Genomic DNA, 18,172 nt, shown 5'->3' with positions numbered 1-18,172 from the left:
TGGGGTGTAGAGACTGAAGTGAGGTGAAGCTGATGAGTGTGGAGCAGGCAGAAAACAGAGAGCCTCATTCTTGTAGCAGCTGCATCCCAGTGCTACGCTGGGTGCAAAGCCCCTTCCTGTTGTGGTGGAAAACCCTTGTGAGAGGTGGCTGTGAAGGAAAACCCTTGTAAGAGGTGGCTGTGAGATGCTGTACTGACGTGCAGCTTCCTCCTTGTGACAAGACAGCTGCTGGTGAAAGTTGTGGGTGCTATGTGTGATGGAGCTGTGCTGATGTGGTGACACATCCAAGTGCTGCAGCACAGAGTGATGGCTGGAAGGGAGCTCTTTGGAGCTCTTTCACCCTGGACCCCTCTTAGGAAGGCATCAAAATGTGTGCATAGCTCTCTGACTGCCCAGACGTGTGCCTCCAAGGTGAGACAAGTCTTCTCCAGGCACTTGGGTGATGCTGATTTTAAGATGAAACAAATCTTGTCTTTACAGTGGCCAGTTATTCAGAGAGGCAGCACTAGGGGAGTGTTGTGGCTGGACAAAGCCACAGCTGACCTGATCATTTATGTCTGTGTCTGCTTGTACCATTCAGACACTTTGCAGCCCTGACTTTGCTGTCTCCCAGTGTCATTTGCAGGTGTCTTGCCTTGCACTGTTTGCTGTAGGCTGCTGTAGGAGTGGAACTCTTCTGTCTGTGCTGTACATCCTGCTTATTTTCATGTTTGAAGAACACAATAGTGTCTGGCTTTGTAGAGAACAGAGTCCCATCTGGCCAAGCAGCTCAGCCCTGCAGCCAGTCTTTCAGCTTCTCTCAAGGACTCAAAGATCTACACAAATAGATCTAATTATAACCTGCCTTCCATGGCTGGTGCACAGTCACACAGCCCCAAGTGTGACAGTCCCAAAACCTGGGCACGAGGTCATTGATCAGTGACCTTTCTGGGCTGTGAACAGAGGTGGATTTTGCTTGCCCTCAGAACCTTGCTCTGTGGAGAGGGCAAATGTCACAAATTTGATGCCACAACTAGACACTTCTTCCTGAAGGAAAGGGAAAGGTCATAAAACAGTTCCCTGCATGCCAGGATGAGGAGTCTTTCCCTGCCTGTTTCTCTCTTGAACATCTGTCCCAGTTCAGGTAACTTGTCAGGTCAAAATGGGGAAGGGGAAGTGTTGTCCCTCAGTTTATCAAACTCCAAGGAGCACTGGAAAGATAGTAGTGGGATATCAGTCACTTCCTTCCTAGCCTGCAGGGGTCCTGGAGAGACAGAAAGCTTCCAGCCTCTGTCCTTTCCCTGAAAAGCCTGTTGTGCTTTGGGTTTGTGAATTCCAGGCAGCCAGTGTCATCACCAAGTGCACTGTCCCCTGTGTGCCAACAGCATCCTTCCTGCCTTGGGCTGCACCATCACAAACCAGAGACACTGTGCTCGAGGGAACTGGCGAGTCTCTGATGTTCAAGGGCTTTGTAGTCACTTCCCTGAGCACTGGAAAGGAAAAAGAAATGCAAAATAGTGGAATGATGCGTGAAAAGCATCGTGTCCTTAAGGTGGATCTAATGAGCAGCAGAAGCAGAAGGTGGAACAGGAGGAGGCCCAGGGAAAAGTATCCATAAAGCAAAATTCTTCTGTGTGATTTTGCAAAGCCACGCACTAAAACTGAGGTTTGATACCTCAGTGATCTATAAAAGGCAAGCAGATGTTGCAGGGGAGCCACTGAGGTCAGTCAAGACAAAAGAACCGAGGCAGGCGGTTTGGAGACCCTCTATGCTGCCTGAGCAGAGGGGATGGCAGAGACCAGGCAGAGATCAAAGGCAGAGTGTCACGGGGAAAGGAGAGCTGGGCCCCCAAGCTCTTGGCAGTGCTCTGAATTGAGGACTGGGTGCTGCACCTCACTTACAGAGCAGTTCTGCTCTGTGCAGGCATATGGCAAATGACAAACAGAGATGGGAAACCAAAAAACCTGAGGCTTTTCTGGTGCCTTTGTATTCCTCAAGGGCTCAGCTGAGAGGTGCAGCTGGGGTAACAATCACCCAAAACCCAGGAAGATGGTACATGTCGATGATGGCTGGCCCAGAGCACAGCAATGGGAAGCATCTGTCTCCAGGTGCATGAGTAACAGGAATGGAACAGGAGAATTCAAACCTTCCTTGGGTCTTAACACTCTCATGATGATTGCTGTGGCTAAAGTGATTTAAAGGGTCCTGTATGTAACCAGGCTCTCCAGAGCAGACTGTTTATGTGAACTCATCTGTAGACAACTTTCCTTTTTCTCTTCTCTCAGTGCAGCAAGCAGGATAATAGGACAGGGTTTTGTCTTTCCCCAGAAGCACTCTGCCTGGGCAGTGCTGAAAACTGGTAGAAGTCTCTTCCAGGTCCCGTATGGTAACTCCCAGATTGACAGAAATCATTAACAAAGAGATTTTCCAGCCCACATTTGCACATAGCAACATCCCTGTGGGAATTACCAGGGACAGGATGGCCCTCACTGGTTCCCTGTGAGGAAATTGTGCCTCAGAGAGTGAGGACAGGGACAGACCTAGGCTTGGCTGTGATTTTCTGGTTGCCTCTAACCCAGCAAGCAGACATTGTGCCAGGCACTTGTTTGGAAGGTGCTGCAAACCTCTGGGACATAGGGAATGGGCTCATCTGGTGGTGAAGAAATGAAGTCCCATTTATGGGATGAGAACATTGCAGTGGGGAAGTAAGAACCAGGGCCCTGCCAACTCATCCAGTTGCGTTATCAGGCTGCAATCAGATGCCTCAGCTGCTCCTTTCCCAGCACAGGACACTCATCCAGGCATTGAGTCCTCTTGCTGTGGGCTCCTGGCATCAAACAGAGCCATTAGGCACAAGGAAAGGGAACATTGCCCGGGCCGGGCTGTGGTGAGACAGTTGATCCTGGAGCAGGCTGTGCTTTTGAGAGCAGAGGTGCATTTCCTTGCTGGGTCAGGCATGATGGGCTGGTGCTGGTGCTGCTCCTCCCAGCCCTCGGGTGTGAGAGCTGTTGGGCAGCCCTGGGGAGTACTGACAGGGCCAAGGGCAGGGATGTCCCTTTGCTCCCTCTGCCAGCCTTAATGACTGAGTGGAGAGGAGAGGAAAAGGCGGGATCTGCCAGGCTGAGCCAGGAGCTGGGCTGAATCCGTGCCACAGACCCTGGCTGTCTTCAGGCAGTATCATCCCTCCTTTGTCTGCTTGCTAAATAATTGACCAGATTTTCTATTAAGCCTCTTTCAGAATGAGCTAATGGAGCAGTGTTGGCCAGAGCTGGTGTCAGGATCCTGGCGAAAGCGAGTGGCAGGGGAAGGGCTGAGGCCCAGAGGTGAGGCTGTGGTCCCCTGTGTGTGAGGGCATGCTGTAATTAGGACTGCCTCTGTGGGAAGGTGAGTGGCCATCCCAGCGTGCAGATGAGCTGTGCTGTGTCAGGGCAGGGCCACTGCTCTGCTCCTATGCTCCCTCCATCCCCTCTGAGGCAGGGAGGTGATGCTGTCAGGGTGAGGAGAGGGCTGGGATACATGCAAGGAGCCAGCAAACCAGTCTGTACAGGACAAGTCCTAAAGAGCTTTTAAGGTGCATCTCCCTGGAACTTCTGCATGAAGGATGGAGAAGACAGAAGGAGATGCATTGTGCTCACTGGGAGCATGGTGGTACCGGCCATCAAAACACAGGACAGGGATCCTGGATCAGAAACAACCATGCTGAGCCAATGGGATGCTAAGCAGGAGCCAGTGGAACCTGCCAGAAGCAGCAATGACCTGATGTGGTGTCAGGATATTTGTCTGGAAGTCCACACTCCTCTCTTGGCAAACTACAGATGGGTGCAGAGAGATGGGCTGGGAGGAGACAAAGGGGTTTGTGGGGCAGAAGCAACACACTGGTGAGCAGAAAGGTAAGGAAGCACAAGACTGGGTGGGAGAGGAAGGCTAAAAAGACTACTCAGCTGCTAAATGGTTTTGGGAGCACCTCCACTGGAAAGATCAGAAGATCCCAGTCTGCAGGTTCCTAAACAGCCTGGCCACCCACCTGTGTGCTCATGTGCTGCTGGACCCTGGGGACTTGGCTGGTCCCATGGACATGGCTGTTTTCTGCATAGCTCCCATAAAACTTTGTAATTACTAATCCTCCTTCAACAGTGGTGGTGAGCAAGCTGTGGGCGGAAGTAGACATTTCATGGACCACACAGTCTAAAGGAGTCCTTGTTACCTTGCTCTAAAAACTCAGAAAATGGGTGGTACTGCAGTTTTGCAGTTTGTAACATCAGGGTGAGCCTGAGCCAGAGCATGGAAGAATTATTAGCTCTGGCTGATGTTTCATGGTTAAAAAAGGAGTGTGGTCAGTGTTTTTACAAGCTGCCAGCTCCAAGTGCTGCATCCTGAGTGATGGGGACTGCCAGGGCTGGGCTCTCCCAGCCCCTTGGGGCTGTCAGGCACATGCTGGGAGGCAGGAGCAGGCCTTGTGCTGGCCAGCACCAGGCTTTGCTGATTGGAGTTCTCTGGAAAACTGTGAGCATCGTAAGGAAAGGATCCGGGCCCCACCGTGTCCATCCTCGGTGACATGAGGGCAGGATGGGACTGGCATTCAGTGCACCTCCTTTGTCCTGGCTGAGGTGTGAAGTGCCAGAGGAGACAGGAGTCAGTGTTGGACACTGGTCCCCAAAGCTAGTCCTTATCCCCACACACGGGCACAGGTCCCTGTGTGCCAGGGCCATAAGCTTTGTGCTGACCCATTACTTTGCCCCACAGAGTCAAGGAGCAGGAGGGAGTTTGGCTGGAAGCCAGGGGTGTAATGGTGGAGATGGCTGCCAAGAGAGGACAGTGTATTCCTTGGGGAACATCCATTAGATTTCCCAGCTCCTGCCTGTCAGAGGCTTTGCTCCTGGCTGTTTTTCCTTGATGAGATGTCCTGCCTTTCAGACTGCTTAATGAACTGCTTCGACAGTTCAAACTGCCTTCCAGTGCTCATTGGATCAGCAGTGTGGTGTGGGATCCTTTCTGAGCATCAGGAACATGTGAAAAGCAGCAGCAGGACTTTCCTGGATAAAGGCACAGAGATCCCTTGAGGGCAGCACGAATACAAATCTCAGAGCAAGTCCCTGGAGAGCAAGCCTCAGCTTTCCTGCAGGAATAGGAGAATTGCAGCCAGCCTAGGAGGCTTTCCTGGGCTTTTTCAGGCTGGTGTGTTCCTGGAAAGGCCCCAGGGAGCTTATCTTGCACTCTCTGAGCTTCCCCCAATCTTCAGTCATCCTCAGCTGAGGATGCAGTTTTGCAGGAACACTAATAGCTGGGAAGCTGGTGTTGGCAGTGGGGAAGATTTTTGGGGAGATAGATGAGGATGGTGATAATGGGTGGGTAACACCCACTCCAGCAGCTGGGCCCCAGAGCAGCACTTCATCTTTCCTTCTGGAGGAAGATGAGCTTAGATGTGGCACATGCTCTGGCACGGGCTTGACACTGTCTCACCAGTGCAGGCCACACTTGGGTCAGTGCCCTTGTTTGGTTTGGACCTGGGTGCAGTCAACTGTGTCTCTTCTCTTTCCCAGACATTCCCAGGTCAAATCCAAACCTTCCTTCCCGTGGCATTCCTACCTGGGTGCAAAGCCAGGGGTGATGGCAGCACCTCAAGGTGACACAATTCACCTCTTCACCCCCTGGTGTGGCTGGCACGGCGTCCTGGGCCTGTCAGGACACTGTGCTAACACGAGGTGAAAGGGCCAGCAGTGGTGGGTGTGGGGCAGTGAGGGCACAGCCAGCGGGGGCTGTCGCTGTGCATCCATCACCTCCACCAGCCACGGTCATGGGTGGCACAGAGCTGCACAAGGTCGCTGTCAGGAGTGGCACTGGGAGGCTGGGCTGTGTCAGGAGAGCTACCCTCCTAAACACTCACCCCTGCTTGGATTTGGGCACAAAATTGAGTTTTTGTTGTGAATAAAGCTGCTTGTTTCCTGGCCCGAGAAGTTGAAAGGATGTGTGCTGGTGTGGTCCTGATGGCACAGGGTTCTTCCCCTCCCACCAGTCACAGGGCTGCCAGCAGCTCTTGGGGCCAGGGCGCTCAGCCATGGGAGAGGGCTGCAGGTCTCTGAAGAGTCCTGGTCCCCATGATGGCCTGGTAGCCCTGACCTCCCCTGTGCTGCATGTGAAGGCCACATGCTCCTGCTGCAGTTGTGGATTGGATACTGGTGACTGGCAGGTGGATAGCATACCCTTGTCCTTCTGTGGGATCAGACAGGCATTTTGAGGGGGCAGAACCACTCCCTGTTTCACGAAGAGGCAAGGGTGGGTGCCAGGGAAGGCAGTGCAGGTGTAACGAGTTTGCAGGGAGCACCAGGACTGAGCCAAAGGCAGTGCCAGTCCCATCTCCTGCGGTGCCTTTCCTCTTCAACTAAACCCTGCTTGTTCCCTTCGGGGTCTGGATGTGCCCTCGTGTCAGTAGTGCTGCTCCTTCTCCAGCTCCCAGGCATCGTTTTGGGGACCTGCCCTCCCAAGGACAAACCACTGGATGCTTCTCTCTCACCAGTACATTTAACCCCCTTGCTGAAGGCCATTTGATGGGGGCAGAGGCTGCCTGGCTCCATGTGCTGGGCCTGCATGAATTCAGGGCTCCCTCAGACCTCAGCCTCCCACCGCTGTGCCTGTGAGCTGCACACTGCTGCAAGGGCAAGGAGACACTCAGCCCAGCGTGAGCTTAAAAAAATAGGCATTTTTATTCCAATGGAACTAGAGAATTACGACCCAGGAGAGGGAAGGATTACTCACATTTATCGATAGGCTGATTAGGTTACTGCCTAAATAGCTGTGCTGGAGCAGCGCATGTCCGCCTCAAGGAGAAGCAGCAAGGAGTGCGTGGTGCATCGGAGACCTCGGTGTCCTTGGTGGCACGGGGACATTGAGCAATGCGGGCTGGGACGCTGTGTCTCGTCACCTAATCCTGCCGTGACGATTTACAGCTTCTCGGGAAGCAAAAGCTTGTAAGGTTTGCTTGGCTGCGTGGCTGGTCGGGCGCTGAGCTCCATCCCTCCTGCATGGCCACGTTTAGGGAGGGGTACCCTCTTTGTACCCTCTGTTTGTGACAGGGTCACAGTCCTCTGCTCCCAGCCATGACATGCTGATAGTGACTGGCGTGTGCTGGGAGAGGATGGTGGCATTGCCATTCCTGAGGACCCTGGCATGAGCCAGGACAATGTCCCACTTGTCACAGCTGTTCCTTGGCCTGGGGGGTCTGTGGCAGTGGTGTCAGGCTAGGCGTTCCATGCCTGGGGACATGGCAGACACCCAGGCCTGGTGTCACATTGGGGAGGGTGGGTGCCCAAAAGGAGGGGTGTTTCTCCAGCATGCTGGGTTCGTCAGCGTTACCCTGGTGCTAACAAGCCATTGCCAGTGGATTATACAAGGTGCTCTTGCTGTGGCCCAAAACCCACCAGGAGCCCGTGGCTGAAGCAGTTGTGGGTGATATCAATCACTCCCATGGGTTGTGATCAAGCCAGGAACTCAGGATGTCCAATAATCCTGTTTTACTGCGATGGAGGAGACGAGTTCTTGGGAGACCTTGGCTCTGCTCCCAGCTCTCTTCCACTAGGACACAATGGGGGTATCAGAAAAGACAGAGCTGATGGACTCTGAGTCTGACTTAAGCTGCAGGACCTTGAGGTGCTTGGGGTCGGGGAAGTCCTCGCTGAGGGCCAGGCGGATCTTGCCATTCTGTGTCTCCCTGATGGGCTCAAGGAACACAACGTGTTTGTTGGCGCTGGCCTTGCGGTTTGGCCCGTCGGTGGCAGGGGGAGTGGTGCTGAGGATGGAGGACTGGGCGCTGCACTCCTGCGGGGGGCTCAGCGGGGCGGGCTTCTTGCAGCAGCCCAGGCAGCGGCACGGTGTGAGGTACAAGTAGATGATCACCAGCACCAGGCTCACAATGCAGCCCAGCAGGGTTGTGAGGCCAGTGCTGAAGGTCTCCCCAGCTACCTTGGGGTAGAGAACAGTCATGTTGAACTCACACATCCTGCTGAAGTTGTAGGGGCTGTTCATGGCCAAGCCTACATAGACCCCTGAGAGCCAGGGCTTGGCTACGGCGATCCTCAGGCTGCCATTGACATAAACCTCCAGGGAGCGATTGCTGTTCCCTGGGTGTCTGACGGGCTCGTGCTGCGGGGTGATCCACATGTAGGTGGTGGCTGCTTGCGGCAGGCTGGAGTTAGTGGTGTTACAGGTGAGCAGGATGGGCTGGCCCACCATCACCTCCAAGTGCAAGAGGTGCATGTCTTGGGCGCTCGCCGAGCAATTCTCGAACATGTGGCTGTGTTTGAGGAACTTGATCAGGGACCGGGGCACGTTGTCAGACACCTTGCAGGTGTGTTCCTCAGAAAAATCTTTCACGGAGCTGAAACCTCGCTGATTCCAGCGCTGAAGCATCAGGTAGAGAGGGCAGCTGCACCTGATGGGGTTGTTGTGCAGGTACAGGCCATTGCCGATGTTTTCGGGCAGAGCTGCCAGCACCTCCACGGGGATGCTGCTCAGATTATTGGAGGAGAGGTCCAGCGTGCGGAGGTTGTAGATTCCCAGCCCCTGCACCGCGTGGAAGGGGAAGGTGGTCAGGTTGTTCCAGCTCAGGTAGACTTTCCGCAGACCGCTCAGCTTGGCAAAAGCGTTTTCATCCACCCGTGTGATGCGGTTGTTGTAGAGCAGCAGCTCCTCCAGGCTCACCAGCGCCTCGAAGTAGTGCCTCTCCACGGCGTGCAGGTGGTTGGAGGACATGTCCAGGTGCCGCAGGAAGGAGGCATTGTGGAAAGCCCGCTGAGAAAGGTCCCGAATCTGGTTGTGGCTGATGTGAAGGGCCTCGAGGTGCGGGAGGGCAGCCAGCCAGCGATCGTGGAGATGGGTGAGGGCATTGTGGCTGAGGTCCAGCGTGGTGGTGGTGGGCGGCAGTGCCTGGGGCACCCGCTCCAGCATCAGCCGGCTGCAGCTCAGCAGGTCGGAGGTGCAGATGCAGGCGGCGGGGCAGCGGTGGGGCTGCGGGGAGGCTCGAGGGGCGCTCAGCTGAAGCAACAACAGGAACAGCTTCGCCACTCGTCGCCAGACCGGGTCCTCGGTCACCGGTGAGGACATTGTGGCGGGCAGGAGCCTCTGTACAGCCCGGCGGCACAGCCAGACTCGATGAGACGCGAGAAAAAATCTGCCGCCGTCTCTCGTCTCTCCCCCAGTGCTGCCTTGGCTCTACCAAGCACCCACAGCCGCCCTTTTGCACCCCGCCAAAGAGGATCCCGATTCCAGCCGTGGGGCTTGGAAAGACCGAAAGGGCGGCATCGCCCTGCCCGGCTGTGCCGCGGCTCACCCGAGGCTGCCTCGTACCTGTGCTCCGGCCGGCCGGGGGCTGCCGGGGGTGGGCTGGGCGCCGGCGATCAGCATCAGGGGGCTGAGACACTCGGGCGCTCCGGGGCTGTGTGTCGGGCTGGGCGGGCGCCTCGCTACCTTCCTGGAGCTTCTCATCCCTGGAGTGCGAAGTTTCTCAGGGCTCAGCGCCGCCGGGGCACATCAGCGCGCTGCGACCTCCGGGGAGCCTGGTCCGGCTCCTTCCCGGGCAGCATCTCCGGGAGCCGGGCGCGCTCCGGGAGCGCGGTCCCGCTCCTGCCCCTATTTACGGGCGGGCGGTGCGCGGCGAGGGGGCCGGGCGGGATCCCATTGGCCCCGGCGCGGGGAGTGGTGGCCGCCGCGGTGGCCCTGGCCCGGTCCCTATCCCCGTCCTTGGCCGTGGCCCTCCCTGCGAGTGGGCAGAGTGATGCGCAGCCCCAGCACCGACCCTGCGTGGTCTCTCGTCGCCAGAGGAGCTGAGGACCACTTCGGCCGTACCGCTGTGCAGCTGCCAGAGAGCCGCGACCGGCTGTAATCCACAAAGCCGCTGCTCTGCCACTGCCCAGCCTCTGGCAGAATGCTGGAATAAACCCGTCACCTCTGGGAGCCTCTCGTGTCACATCCTGCATCCAGGATGGCAGTGGGGATGGCAGTCACCCCCCGGTGCTGCTTCTCTCCCAGCCGCGGTCCTTCCTGCTGCCCTAATTCTCAGCACCCCACGAGCTGGGACCCCCCCAGCACCCCCGGCCCTGGAGTGAGCAGTGGGGCTGAGCCCGGTGGGGTCCCCATGGCAGAGGGATGCCGTGAGCTGCTGGCGGGGAAGGAGTGGCCATAAGGTGAAGGACACGCAGGAATGTCATTATCCAGAGCTCAGGCGGTTTAGTGGGAAGAGGAGAGCTGGGGAATTGGTTTCCATTAGGGCAGCAAAAAGCTAATTTGGCGGCTGCGGCTGCTGCAAGTCAAGGGGCTGTTAACCCCCTGTGCCCCAGCTCAGCCTGTGCTGACTGGCTGCTCCCTTGCCCTTCTGCCACTGGGGCAGTTCTGCTTGCCCCTGGGCTGGCCATGGAGCCAGCCCTGCTCCTTGCCAGGGACTGTTACCAGGCCACGGCACTGGGACCCAAGGGAGACACTCATTAAGGCGACCTTCATCCATCCTGGCTGTGCCCACTGAAGCCAGGAAGGGCCATGACTTCCTCCTGCCTTTTGGGGGGACCCACTTGCCCTAAGCGCACCCTGAGCTGTCCTTTTGGTCAGGAGGGCCCCAGTCCCTGGTGTGAGGCTCTGCAGAGCATCTCCCTTGAAGTGCTGTGACCAAGGGCAGCGCTGGATGCTTCAGCCACCCTGCAGCAACCCGGGCTGAGGCACTGGCCCGAGGGCTGCAGCCTCAGCAAGTTCTGAAGCACCGCATCGATCCCCGGAGCCTCTGAGTCGGGGTGGCAGAGGAGGATGACTGCTGCTCTTTGGCTGCATTTGAGCATATTCCCCTGGACTGGGGTGACACCAGCTGGGTGTGCTGATGTAGGAGCACAGGGTGGGGTGTCTGCGGTCTGAGGTGTGTGTGTCCCTTGGCAGGACGGAGCGTGCGACCGCGGTGCTGCTGGCAGATCCCTGCTTCCAGCTGCGCTCCATCCAGTACCTGCTGGGCCACGCCGAGCCCTCGGCCCTGGCAGCGGCTGCCCCAGCCACAGACAAGCGCCACTTCTCTCTGCAGACCTGTAAGTGTTGGCCCTGCACTGGGAGCTGGGCTGTGCCCCCACCCACAGCTGGGGAGGGAGGACCGGGGCTGCTGGTGTCCATGTCCCCTGTAACATCCCAGCCCTTCTAGTCCTAGGGACAGGTGTCTGTGCCCCCCTCCACCACCCCAGCGGTAGCTCTTTGGATGGGGACGTATCCAGTGCCAGCCAGTAGTTCTGCCCTGCCCAGTGCCCACTGTCCTAGCTGGTCTTTAAGGGCAGCTGCAGCACCTGTGCACCACTCAGCAGCCTCAGGAGAGCCTGAGGCTGCCATCCGTCCCACACATGCCCAGTTTGCCCCCCCAGACACAGAGTACATTAATCCTGAGGAGCTGGCAAAGGTGGAAAAGATGCTGAACCATCTGAGTGAGGAGTCCAAGCAGGCAGCTGCTACCACACTGGTGAGTCCTGCCCGTGCCCCAGCCCTGTCCCAGTCCTTGACAGCAGGCCTGGGACACAGGACTTTGGATGTCATCACTAACTGCCCGGTGACCCCCACAGCCCACCAGCGAGGAAGACCTGTGCCCCATCTGCTACGCACACCCCATCTCGGCCATCTTCAGGCCCTGCTCCCACAAGTCATGCAAGTGAGTAGCTCCCATGTCTGACCTCCACCAGGATGATTGCCAGCCCCTGGCCCTGCCCTGTACTATGTGGGTGGGGGCTGATGCTCTTTCTTCCTCTGTCCCAGAGCCTGCATCAACCAGCACCTGATGAACAACAAGGACTGCTTCTTCTGTAAGGCCACCATCACAGGGGTGGATGACTTCACCAAGCCAGCCAGCTCATAGAGCCCGGCCCCACACCACGGGCTCCCTCCCCCAACACTTGCCCTGCTCGGGGCTGTGGGACCCTCACCCAGAGGGTCAGGACACAGCACGGGGCAGCAGCGTGGGGTAGGAGGGCTGCAGGGTGGGAGAGGCTGGTGCCCAGCAGCCTCTCTGCCCCGTGGGCCATTCTCAGGGAGGGGAGGCCAAGGCCTCGGCTCTGTGGCAGCACTGGGAATACACAGCAGCCCCGGGGCCAGGGCAGGGGGGCTGAGCTGGGCGTTCGGGCTGTTAACTTGCCCCTGGCTGGGGGCTGACTTCATGAAAAGCAGCATTAAATTATTCTTCCTTATGTGGTGCCCTGAAAGATGGGAAGGGGAAGCCACCCAGTGTTAGGGCTGCACTCAGGTGATGCTTAACAGTAAATGTAAATATAAATATTTAATCCAAGGAGAGCTGGGAGTGCAGGGCTTGCTGGGGGCTGCTACATGATGATGCGTGGCTCTGGCACGGACTCGGCGATGGATTTGTGTGGCAGCACGTTGGCCCCGTTGAGGTAGAGCTCGTCGTTGACAATGACGTCCTCTCCCAGCACAGTCACGTTCTCCATGCGCACCTGCCCCAGAGAGGCCCTGTCACATCCCTGGGCTCAGGGCTGTGCCAGGCTCCTGCTCCTGCCTGCAGGGACCACATCCCTGCAGCCACAGCCCAAGGACGTGGGAGGGCAAGACCCAAGTCCCGATCCCCTGTGGGGGGGAACCCATGTCCTCACCCACTGCCCCACAGAGCAGCTCCAGCCCACGATGCATGACTCCAGCCAGGAATGGGAGCGGATGCGGGCCCCTTCCAGCACAGTGCAGCGCTTGATGCGCACCCCATCCTCCACCACCACACCAGCCCCGATTGTCACGTTGGGGCCGATGACACAGTTTGCCCCAATCTTGGCACTGGGGTCCTGGAAGGAAGAGGGCCCATGTTAGGGTTGGGAGGGCAAGACAGCTCTTGGCATAGCCCATGCCACTTGGCCAGCCAGGGAAGAGGAGGGCACAGCTTGAGGATGGCAGCGAGGACAGCAGTGGGACAATGCAAAGAGCTCACGACGTGCTGGGGGCTGGTGTGCTGGGGGCTGGCACTTACCACCAGCACATTCCCTACGACACCGGGCCCCGAGTGTAGCTTCTCGGGGTGCTGAGCCCGCAGTGCCTGCAGGTACATGCACATGCCCGTAAGGAAGTCCTTTGGCTGCCCAATGTCCATCCAGAAGCCTGTGGGGACAGAGCCACAGTGACAGCCTCCAGCATGAGGGTGGCAGTGCAGGCAAGACCCCCAGTGCAGCACTGTGCACAGGGCCTTACCCTGTAGCTCCATGGCGTAGAGCTGCCCATCCTGTGCCATGGCTGGGAAGATCTCCTTCTCGATGGAGGTGGGGCGCAGCTGCAAGGACGGGGCACCGGGTTGAGCAGGGCACACAAACCCTCAGCCTGGCCCAGCCTGGCACCCCGGCTCGTACCTGGATGCGTTGCAAGATGCCAGGGTTAAATATGTACAGCCCAGCGTTGATCTTGTTGGACACAAAAACGCGCGGCTTCTCCACGAAGCGGCAGATGCGGCCGGTGTCAGGCTCGCACACCACCACGCCGTACTTGGCCGGCTCCTCCACGCGGGTCACCACCAGAGAGCCCTCGCCGCCGTGCTGCCGGTGGAAACGGGCCAGCGCCGCGAAGGGGAACTCGCAGATCACGTCGCTGTTGAGGACAAAGAACGGCTCCCCGTCCTCGGCCAGCAGGTCCCGCGCCAGCGCCAGAGGCCCCGCTGCGCGGCCGTGAGTGTCGCCGCAGGGACGTGGTGAGCCCAGCGCCCGAGTCCCGCTGGCCCCACCTCTGCCGGTCCCAGCATCCCTCCCAAGTCCCCAGTCCCTCTGGATCTTCACCCGGCCCGCTGTCCCTGGTCCTGCCCATGTCCATCCCGGCATACCCCTCCCTATTCCCCTGCTCCTCCCGGCCCTACCCAGCTATAGCCACGCTGCTGCCCATGGTGTCCCACTCCCCGTGTCCCCCAGCCCTATCCATCCCTACCCACCCTAATGCCCATGGTGCCCCCCTCCCAGAGTCCGTAGCCGTGCCGTGTCCATGCCGGTGTATTCCCCCAGCACCCACCCTGCTGTCCCTGGACTTCCCCCATCCCGCCTGCGCCCACCCTCCAGCCCCAAGCCCCTGCCCGAGTCCTACCTGTGCCTAGTGGCTCCTTCTCGTGGGACATGGAAATGCGGATGCCGAGCTGCGGGCACAGGGTGAGCGGCGGGACAGACCCGGGTTAACGGGGGGAGGCGGGGGGAGGCGGAAGGGCCCTTACCCGTTGTTCCTGCTCCCGCATGGCGGCCTCCAGCGCGTCCGACATGTAGCTCACCGCCAGCACCACATGGCTGACGCCCGCCTGCGGGAGCGCGGGTCAGCCGGCGGCGGGGCGGCCCCCGCGCCCCCCGCGCCCCGCGCCCCCACCTGCCGGAGAGCCTCCAGCTGGTGGAGCAGCACCGCCTTGTTGCAGAACTCCACCAGCGGCTTCGGCCGGCTCAGGGTCAGCGGCCGCAGCCGCGTCCCGAAGCCGCCAACCAGGATCAGCGCCCGCATCCCGCGTCTCACGCAGCGCCCGCACCGACACGTCAGCGCGGGGCGCACCCGGCGCGTCACCGCCAGGCGCGGCACCGCCCCGTCCGCCCGGGCCCTGCCTCCCGCCCCGACACACCGCCCCGTCCGCCCGGGCCCTGCCTCCCGCCCCGACACACCGCCCCGCCCGGTAATACCGCCCCATCCGATAACACCGCCCCGTCGGCCCGGGCCCCGCCTCCCGCCGGGTCCTACCGCCCGCCTCCGACACACCGCCCGCCCCGCCCGCTCCCCCGCCCACCCGGGTGCCACCGCCGTTAAGGCCAGGTCGTTACTGCAGCCACCGGGGGCTCTTTCGGGACGCAGCAGCGACGGGGCGACCCCGATGAGAAGAGAGCAGCGGCCGCAGCCGCACCGGGCGGGGACGTTCATCCAAGCCCCCCAACCCCGTCCCCAAGGCTCATATGGTGGGAGAGGCAGGCACGGCACACCGCGGACAAAAACAGATCCTTTAATGGTTTTTTGGTTCTCTGTGAAGCACAAACAGGGTGGTTATTCATGTAAAAACAAACGGGGCCAAGGCTATGTACAAGCTATGGAGTCCCACCGCGGTGGTCCGAAGGGAGGAGGCGGCTCCCACTGACACCGGTAGCGGTGGCCCCGCCATCACGGCCCAGTGAGGTGGGGAAGGGGGGAATGAGCGCGGGGGAGACAGCAAGGGGCTCTCCTAGAGGTGCGGCCTGACCCGCCCTAGCACAGCCCGCGGGGACAATGACATGCAGAGCTGGGCGGCGATGGGCCACACTGGGGCAGGGCCAGGAAATAATATGGCTGTTGTAGGTACCTACACCCCAGCACTCACCCAGCCTCGCTGCCTCCTGCAAACCTGCTCCCTGAAAATCCTGTGAGTCTTGGCAAGGTAGGGACCCACAGAAGCAATGAAGTAACCCAGCACAGGGCAGCATGCCATGGATAAAGGTCCTTGTCCAGTGGGTGGGAAGGGAGTAGGGGCCTGGGCAAGCTTTGAGGAGCTGGGAGACAGGCAGAGAAAGTGAGCAGCTCTCCTGTTCCCATCCACGCCAGTGCCACAGACCTGTGCCTGCTGTGGCAGCCGTGCTTTCCGAGCGGCCTCTGCGCACATGGAGTCGGCACACATGCGACATGCGAGTATTCCCCAAAGGAGCTTTCCTGAAGTCGTTAAAAAAACCCCCAACCCTGGCGTTGAGGGTACACAGGGTAATGGTTACGCCATGGAACAAGAGCAGGAAGGAGCAGCCAGGGCCCCAGCACAGAAACAGGAGCTGAGGTGGAGGAGGGTTCGGTCCGGTACCACCAGGCCACAGTAACAAATGTTAATTCCTCATCAAAGGAGGCTGGGGGACATTGATTTTGGGAGACACTGACTCCGTGAAGCAAAGCTGAACAGTCAGGCAGTGGTACTGAACAGTCAAGACAGTGGCACTCACTGCTCAGCTACGTCACACCTCACCTGGCCCCTGGAGACCCTCAGAGAGGAGACAGGGATCAGCCCTAAGCCTCAGCCTCCCCTTCCACCACCCCCAGACCTGTTGGAAGAGCAGAGGGGGCAGAGGGTCCCTGGGGGAAGAGGGCAGCTTTGTGCTGGAGGGACAGAATCCATACTTTACGGGAGGGGAAGGGTTGAAATGGTCCGAAATGCCCCGCTGCACAGCTGGGGTCATGTTAACTGCTACAGATACTATTGCTAGCCCACGAGCTGAGTGCTTGCAAGTCAATGGTCCAGAGCAGAGCCACTCCTGCAGAGCCCTGTGCCTGCCCATGCCATGCCATCAGGGAGCGAGCAGACTCCAGGCTCAAGCACAGCTCCACGTGTGTGGCATTCCCTCCAGGCCACAGCTCTGCCAGGGATTGCATTTGGTCATTTCATTTCCATGTTTGGGGTGGCTACTCACAGTGCCCAAACATCAGGAAAAGGCAGCATCAAAAGCAAAGCCCCATCAGCAAAACCCAGAGCAGAGCCAGCAACACCAAACACAGGGACCAGCACCTGACTTCTCACTGGTGGCCCCACAGATGCTGCCAACCGTCAGGCGAGTGCCCTTTCCAAGTAACTCAGGAGAAATTCAAAGGGGAAGCTCCTGAGGCAGGAGGTTCTTCCTGCCAGAGCTCCAGCCTGGTCAGGAGCCCTGGGCTCTCCTGCTTTCTCTTCCCTATGTCCAGGTCCTCCCTCTAGAACGCACATGTGATGAGCAAAGAACCGGGACACCTGATACCCAGCAGGCATCTACAGAGCCTCCTCCAGGAGGCAGAGCAAGTGCCATCAGAACCATCTGGCACTGTCAGTGCCAACTCCTGGTCAGCATGAGGAGTTCTTCCATCCCGCCTCACCTCAGCTCTTCTATCCAAGTACATTTAAAAAACAATGGAGCGATACAGTTGTTTAAAACCAAATTTGTCTGTGTTTTTCCTGTGGTAGTGGATGATCTTGTCTGCTCCTGCCACCAGGACAAGAATAAGAGGCCACAGCTCAGGGCTACTGGTTTTCCTCACGCATCTGTTCCATGATGTTGATGAGGCTTTCCAGCCCGAACACATAGCCCATGTCGGGTCCATCGTGCACGGTGGGGTCATCGCGGAAGCCTTTGAACGTGCTATGTGCAAAGTCAATCATGCGCACGTCCACCTTGGGCTGCGCCGAGGAGCCGGGCTCCGAGCTGCCGCTGTCCTGGAGGCTTTCCGGGACGGAGCCGTCCACGCGCTTCAGGCGCGCCTCCGGCCGGCGCTCCACAAACGTCCCCGCCCGGCTGTCCTTCCCGTCGTAGATGATGAGCAGGGAGCTGGAGTAGAAGCGGTAGGAGGCCTGTCTCTCCAAAACCGCCTTCAGGCTGCGCAGTTTGGCGAGGACAGGCTCAAAGAGGTCCTTGCGCAGCTCGATGCCGTTGTGGAGATACTGGTAGAGGGCATTGCGGAAGCCTTCGATGGAAAGGCCGCGCCCATAGTATTTATTCCTGCATAAGTAATGCCCTGTGTCCAGCTGATAGACCTGGAACACCAAAGGAAATGCACATCAAGTGGGAGCAACAGGCGAAGGCCATGCAGAGAGCCCTGAGCTGTCCTGCACTGACAGAGCAGGGGGAACTCATCCGACCCCCATTATGACTGAGTGGGAGCAAGACACAGCTCTGCCTGTTCCCTGAATCCCAGAGCAGCTCATGGGTGCAGCCCAGGGGCATACTCTGGATGGCTGAGCACTACTCCTCTTTCAGGACACTCAAAAGGGGCTCAGCAGTCCCAGTGCCCCAAAAGGCATAACACAACTGACCCCAAGAGTTAAAACACCAAGTGCTACAGCAATTCAGACAATCCTCTGGCAGCAGGAGCTGCCAACACCTATTGCCATTACGTGGCAACTGATTAATGAGGAGGCCTCATTGTTTCAGAGTCTGTGGGCAGAAATCTGGGTTACAAGATCTGGTTCCTTCAGCAGGTGGGGAAAGGAGTGCAGGAGTGCTTGTGCACAGGGCCCAGGGACAGCAGAGAAGCTTTTAAACAATCAGTGCAGTATAGAAGGAAATCTCAGACACCTCCATTCCCAGGCACTGTGATTCTGGCTGAACACTAAGCCACAAAAACAATTTTATTAGAAAATCCCCTAATGGTTGGTGAACAAAAGAGCTCTGGATAAAGCAGGCCATCTCAGGAGAAGCAGGCTCCTTTGTTTTAGGCTTAGAAATGAAGACAAAAATAGCATGAATGCTGGTGTACCTACCC

The 18,172-nt window shown here is 58.5% G+C and overlaps 4 protein-coding genes across 9 annotated transcripts in view; 1 reads left to right on the top strand and 3 right to left on the bottom strand.

The window, feature by feature from the left end:
* RNF123 (ring finger protein 123) overlaps window positions 1-12,171 on the top strand; it is a 47,665-nt gene extending 35,494 nt beyond the window's left edge. For 4 of the 5 annotated variants that reach the window (XM_042779700.1, XM_033071513.1, XM_042779698.1 and 1 more), the window contains exons 36-39: window positions 10,892-11,034; window positions 11,359-11,453; window positions 11,554-11,639; window positions 11,744-12,171. In XM_042779700.1, the coding sequence (XP_042635634.1) occupies window positions 10,892-11,034; window positions 11,359-11,453; window positions 11,554-11,639; window positions 11,744-11,843 (424 nt within the window). In that variant the 3' untranslated portion in view covers window positions 11,844-12,171. Of the gene's footprint in view, window positions 1-10,891; window positions 11,035-11,345; window positions 11,454-11,553; window positions 11,640-11,743 lie in introns of those variants that run through there. The other variant, XR_004419283.1, reaches the window with a different exon arrangement.
* AMIGO3 (adhesion molecule with Ig like domain 3) lies at window positions 6,658-9,577 on the bottom strand. The gene has a single exon (XM_033071514.2). It carries the CDS (start codon window positions 9,074-9,076, stop codon window positions 7,550-7,552), a length of 1,527 nt encoding a protein of 508 aa, XP_032927405.1. The 5' UTR covers window positions 9,077-9,577; the 3' UTR covers window positions 6,658-7,549.
* A 74-nt stretch (window positions 12,172-12,245) lies between the features above and the next one.
* Window positions 12,246-14,502, bottom strand: GMPPB (GDP-mannose pyrophosphorylase B). Its single transcript, XM_033071515.2, has 8 exons — window positions 14,318-14,502; window positions 14,172-14,252; window positions 14,048-14,096; window positions 13,330-13,631; window positions 13,175-13,253; window positions 12,957-13,084; window positions 12,592-12,774; window positions 12,246-12,435 (listed from the first exon to the last, which is right to left on the bottom strand). The coding sequence occupies exons 1-8, from the start codon at window positions 14,444-14,446 to the stop codon at window positions 12,304-12,306; spliced, it is 1,083 nt and encodes a 360-aa protein (XP_032927406.1). The 5' UTR covers window positions 14,447-14,502; the 3' UTR covers window positions 12,246-12,303.
* Window positions 14,503-14,917: 415 nt separating this feature from the next.
* The window catches only part of IP6K1 (inositol hexakisphosphate kinase 1), a 36,493-nt gene continuing 33,238 nt past the window's right edge, over window positions 14,918-18,172 (bottom strand). For both annotated transcript variants that reach the window (XM_033071689.2, XM_033071690.2), the window contains exon 8: window positions 14,918-17,444. In XM_033071689.2, coding sequence (XP_032927580.1) covers window positions 16,935-17,444 — 510 coding nt within the window. In that variant the 3' untranslated portion in view covers window positions 14,918-16,934. The remainder of the gene's footprint in view (window positions 17,445-18,172) is intronic.

The sequence above is a fragment of the Catharus ustulatus genome, chromosome 13, assembly GCF_009819885.2.
Source record: "Catharus ustulatus isolate bCatUst1 chromosome 13, bCatUst1.pri.v2, whole genome shotgun sequence".
Lineage (NCBI taxonomy): Eukaryota > Metazoa > Chordata > Aves > Passeriformes > Turdidae > Catharus > Catharus ustulatus.
Note: the sequence above shows the minus strand (reverse complement) of the source record. Positions and strands in the feature narration are given on the sequence as shown.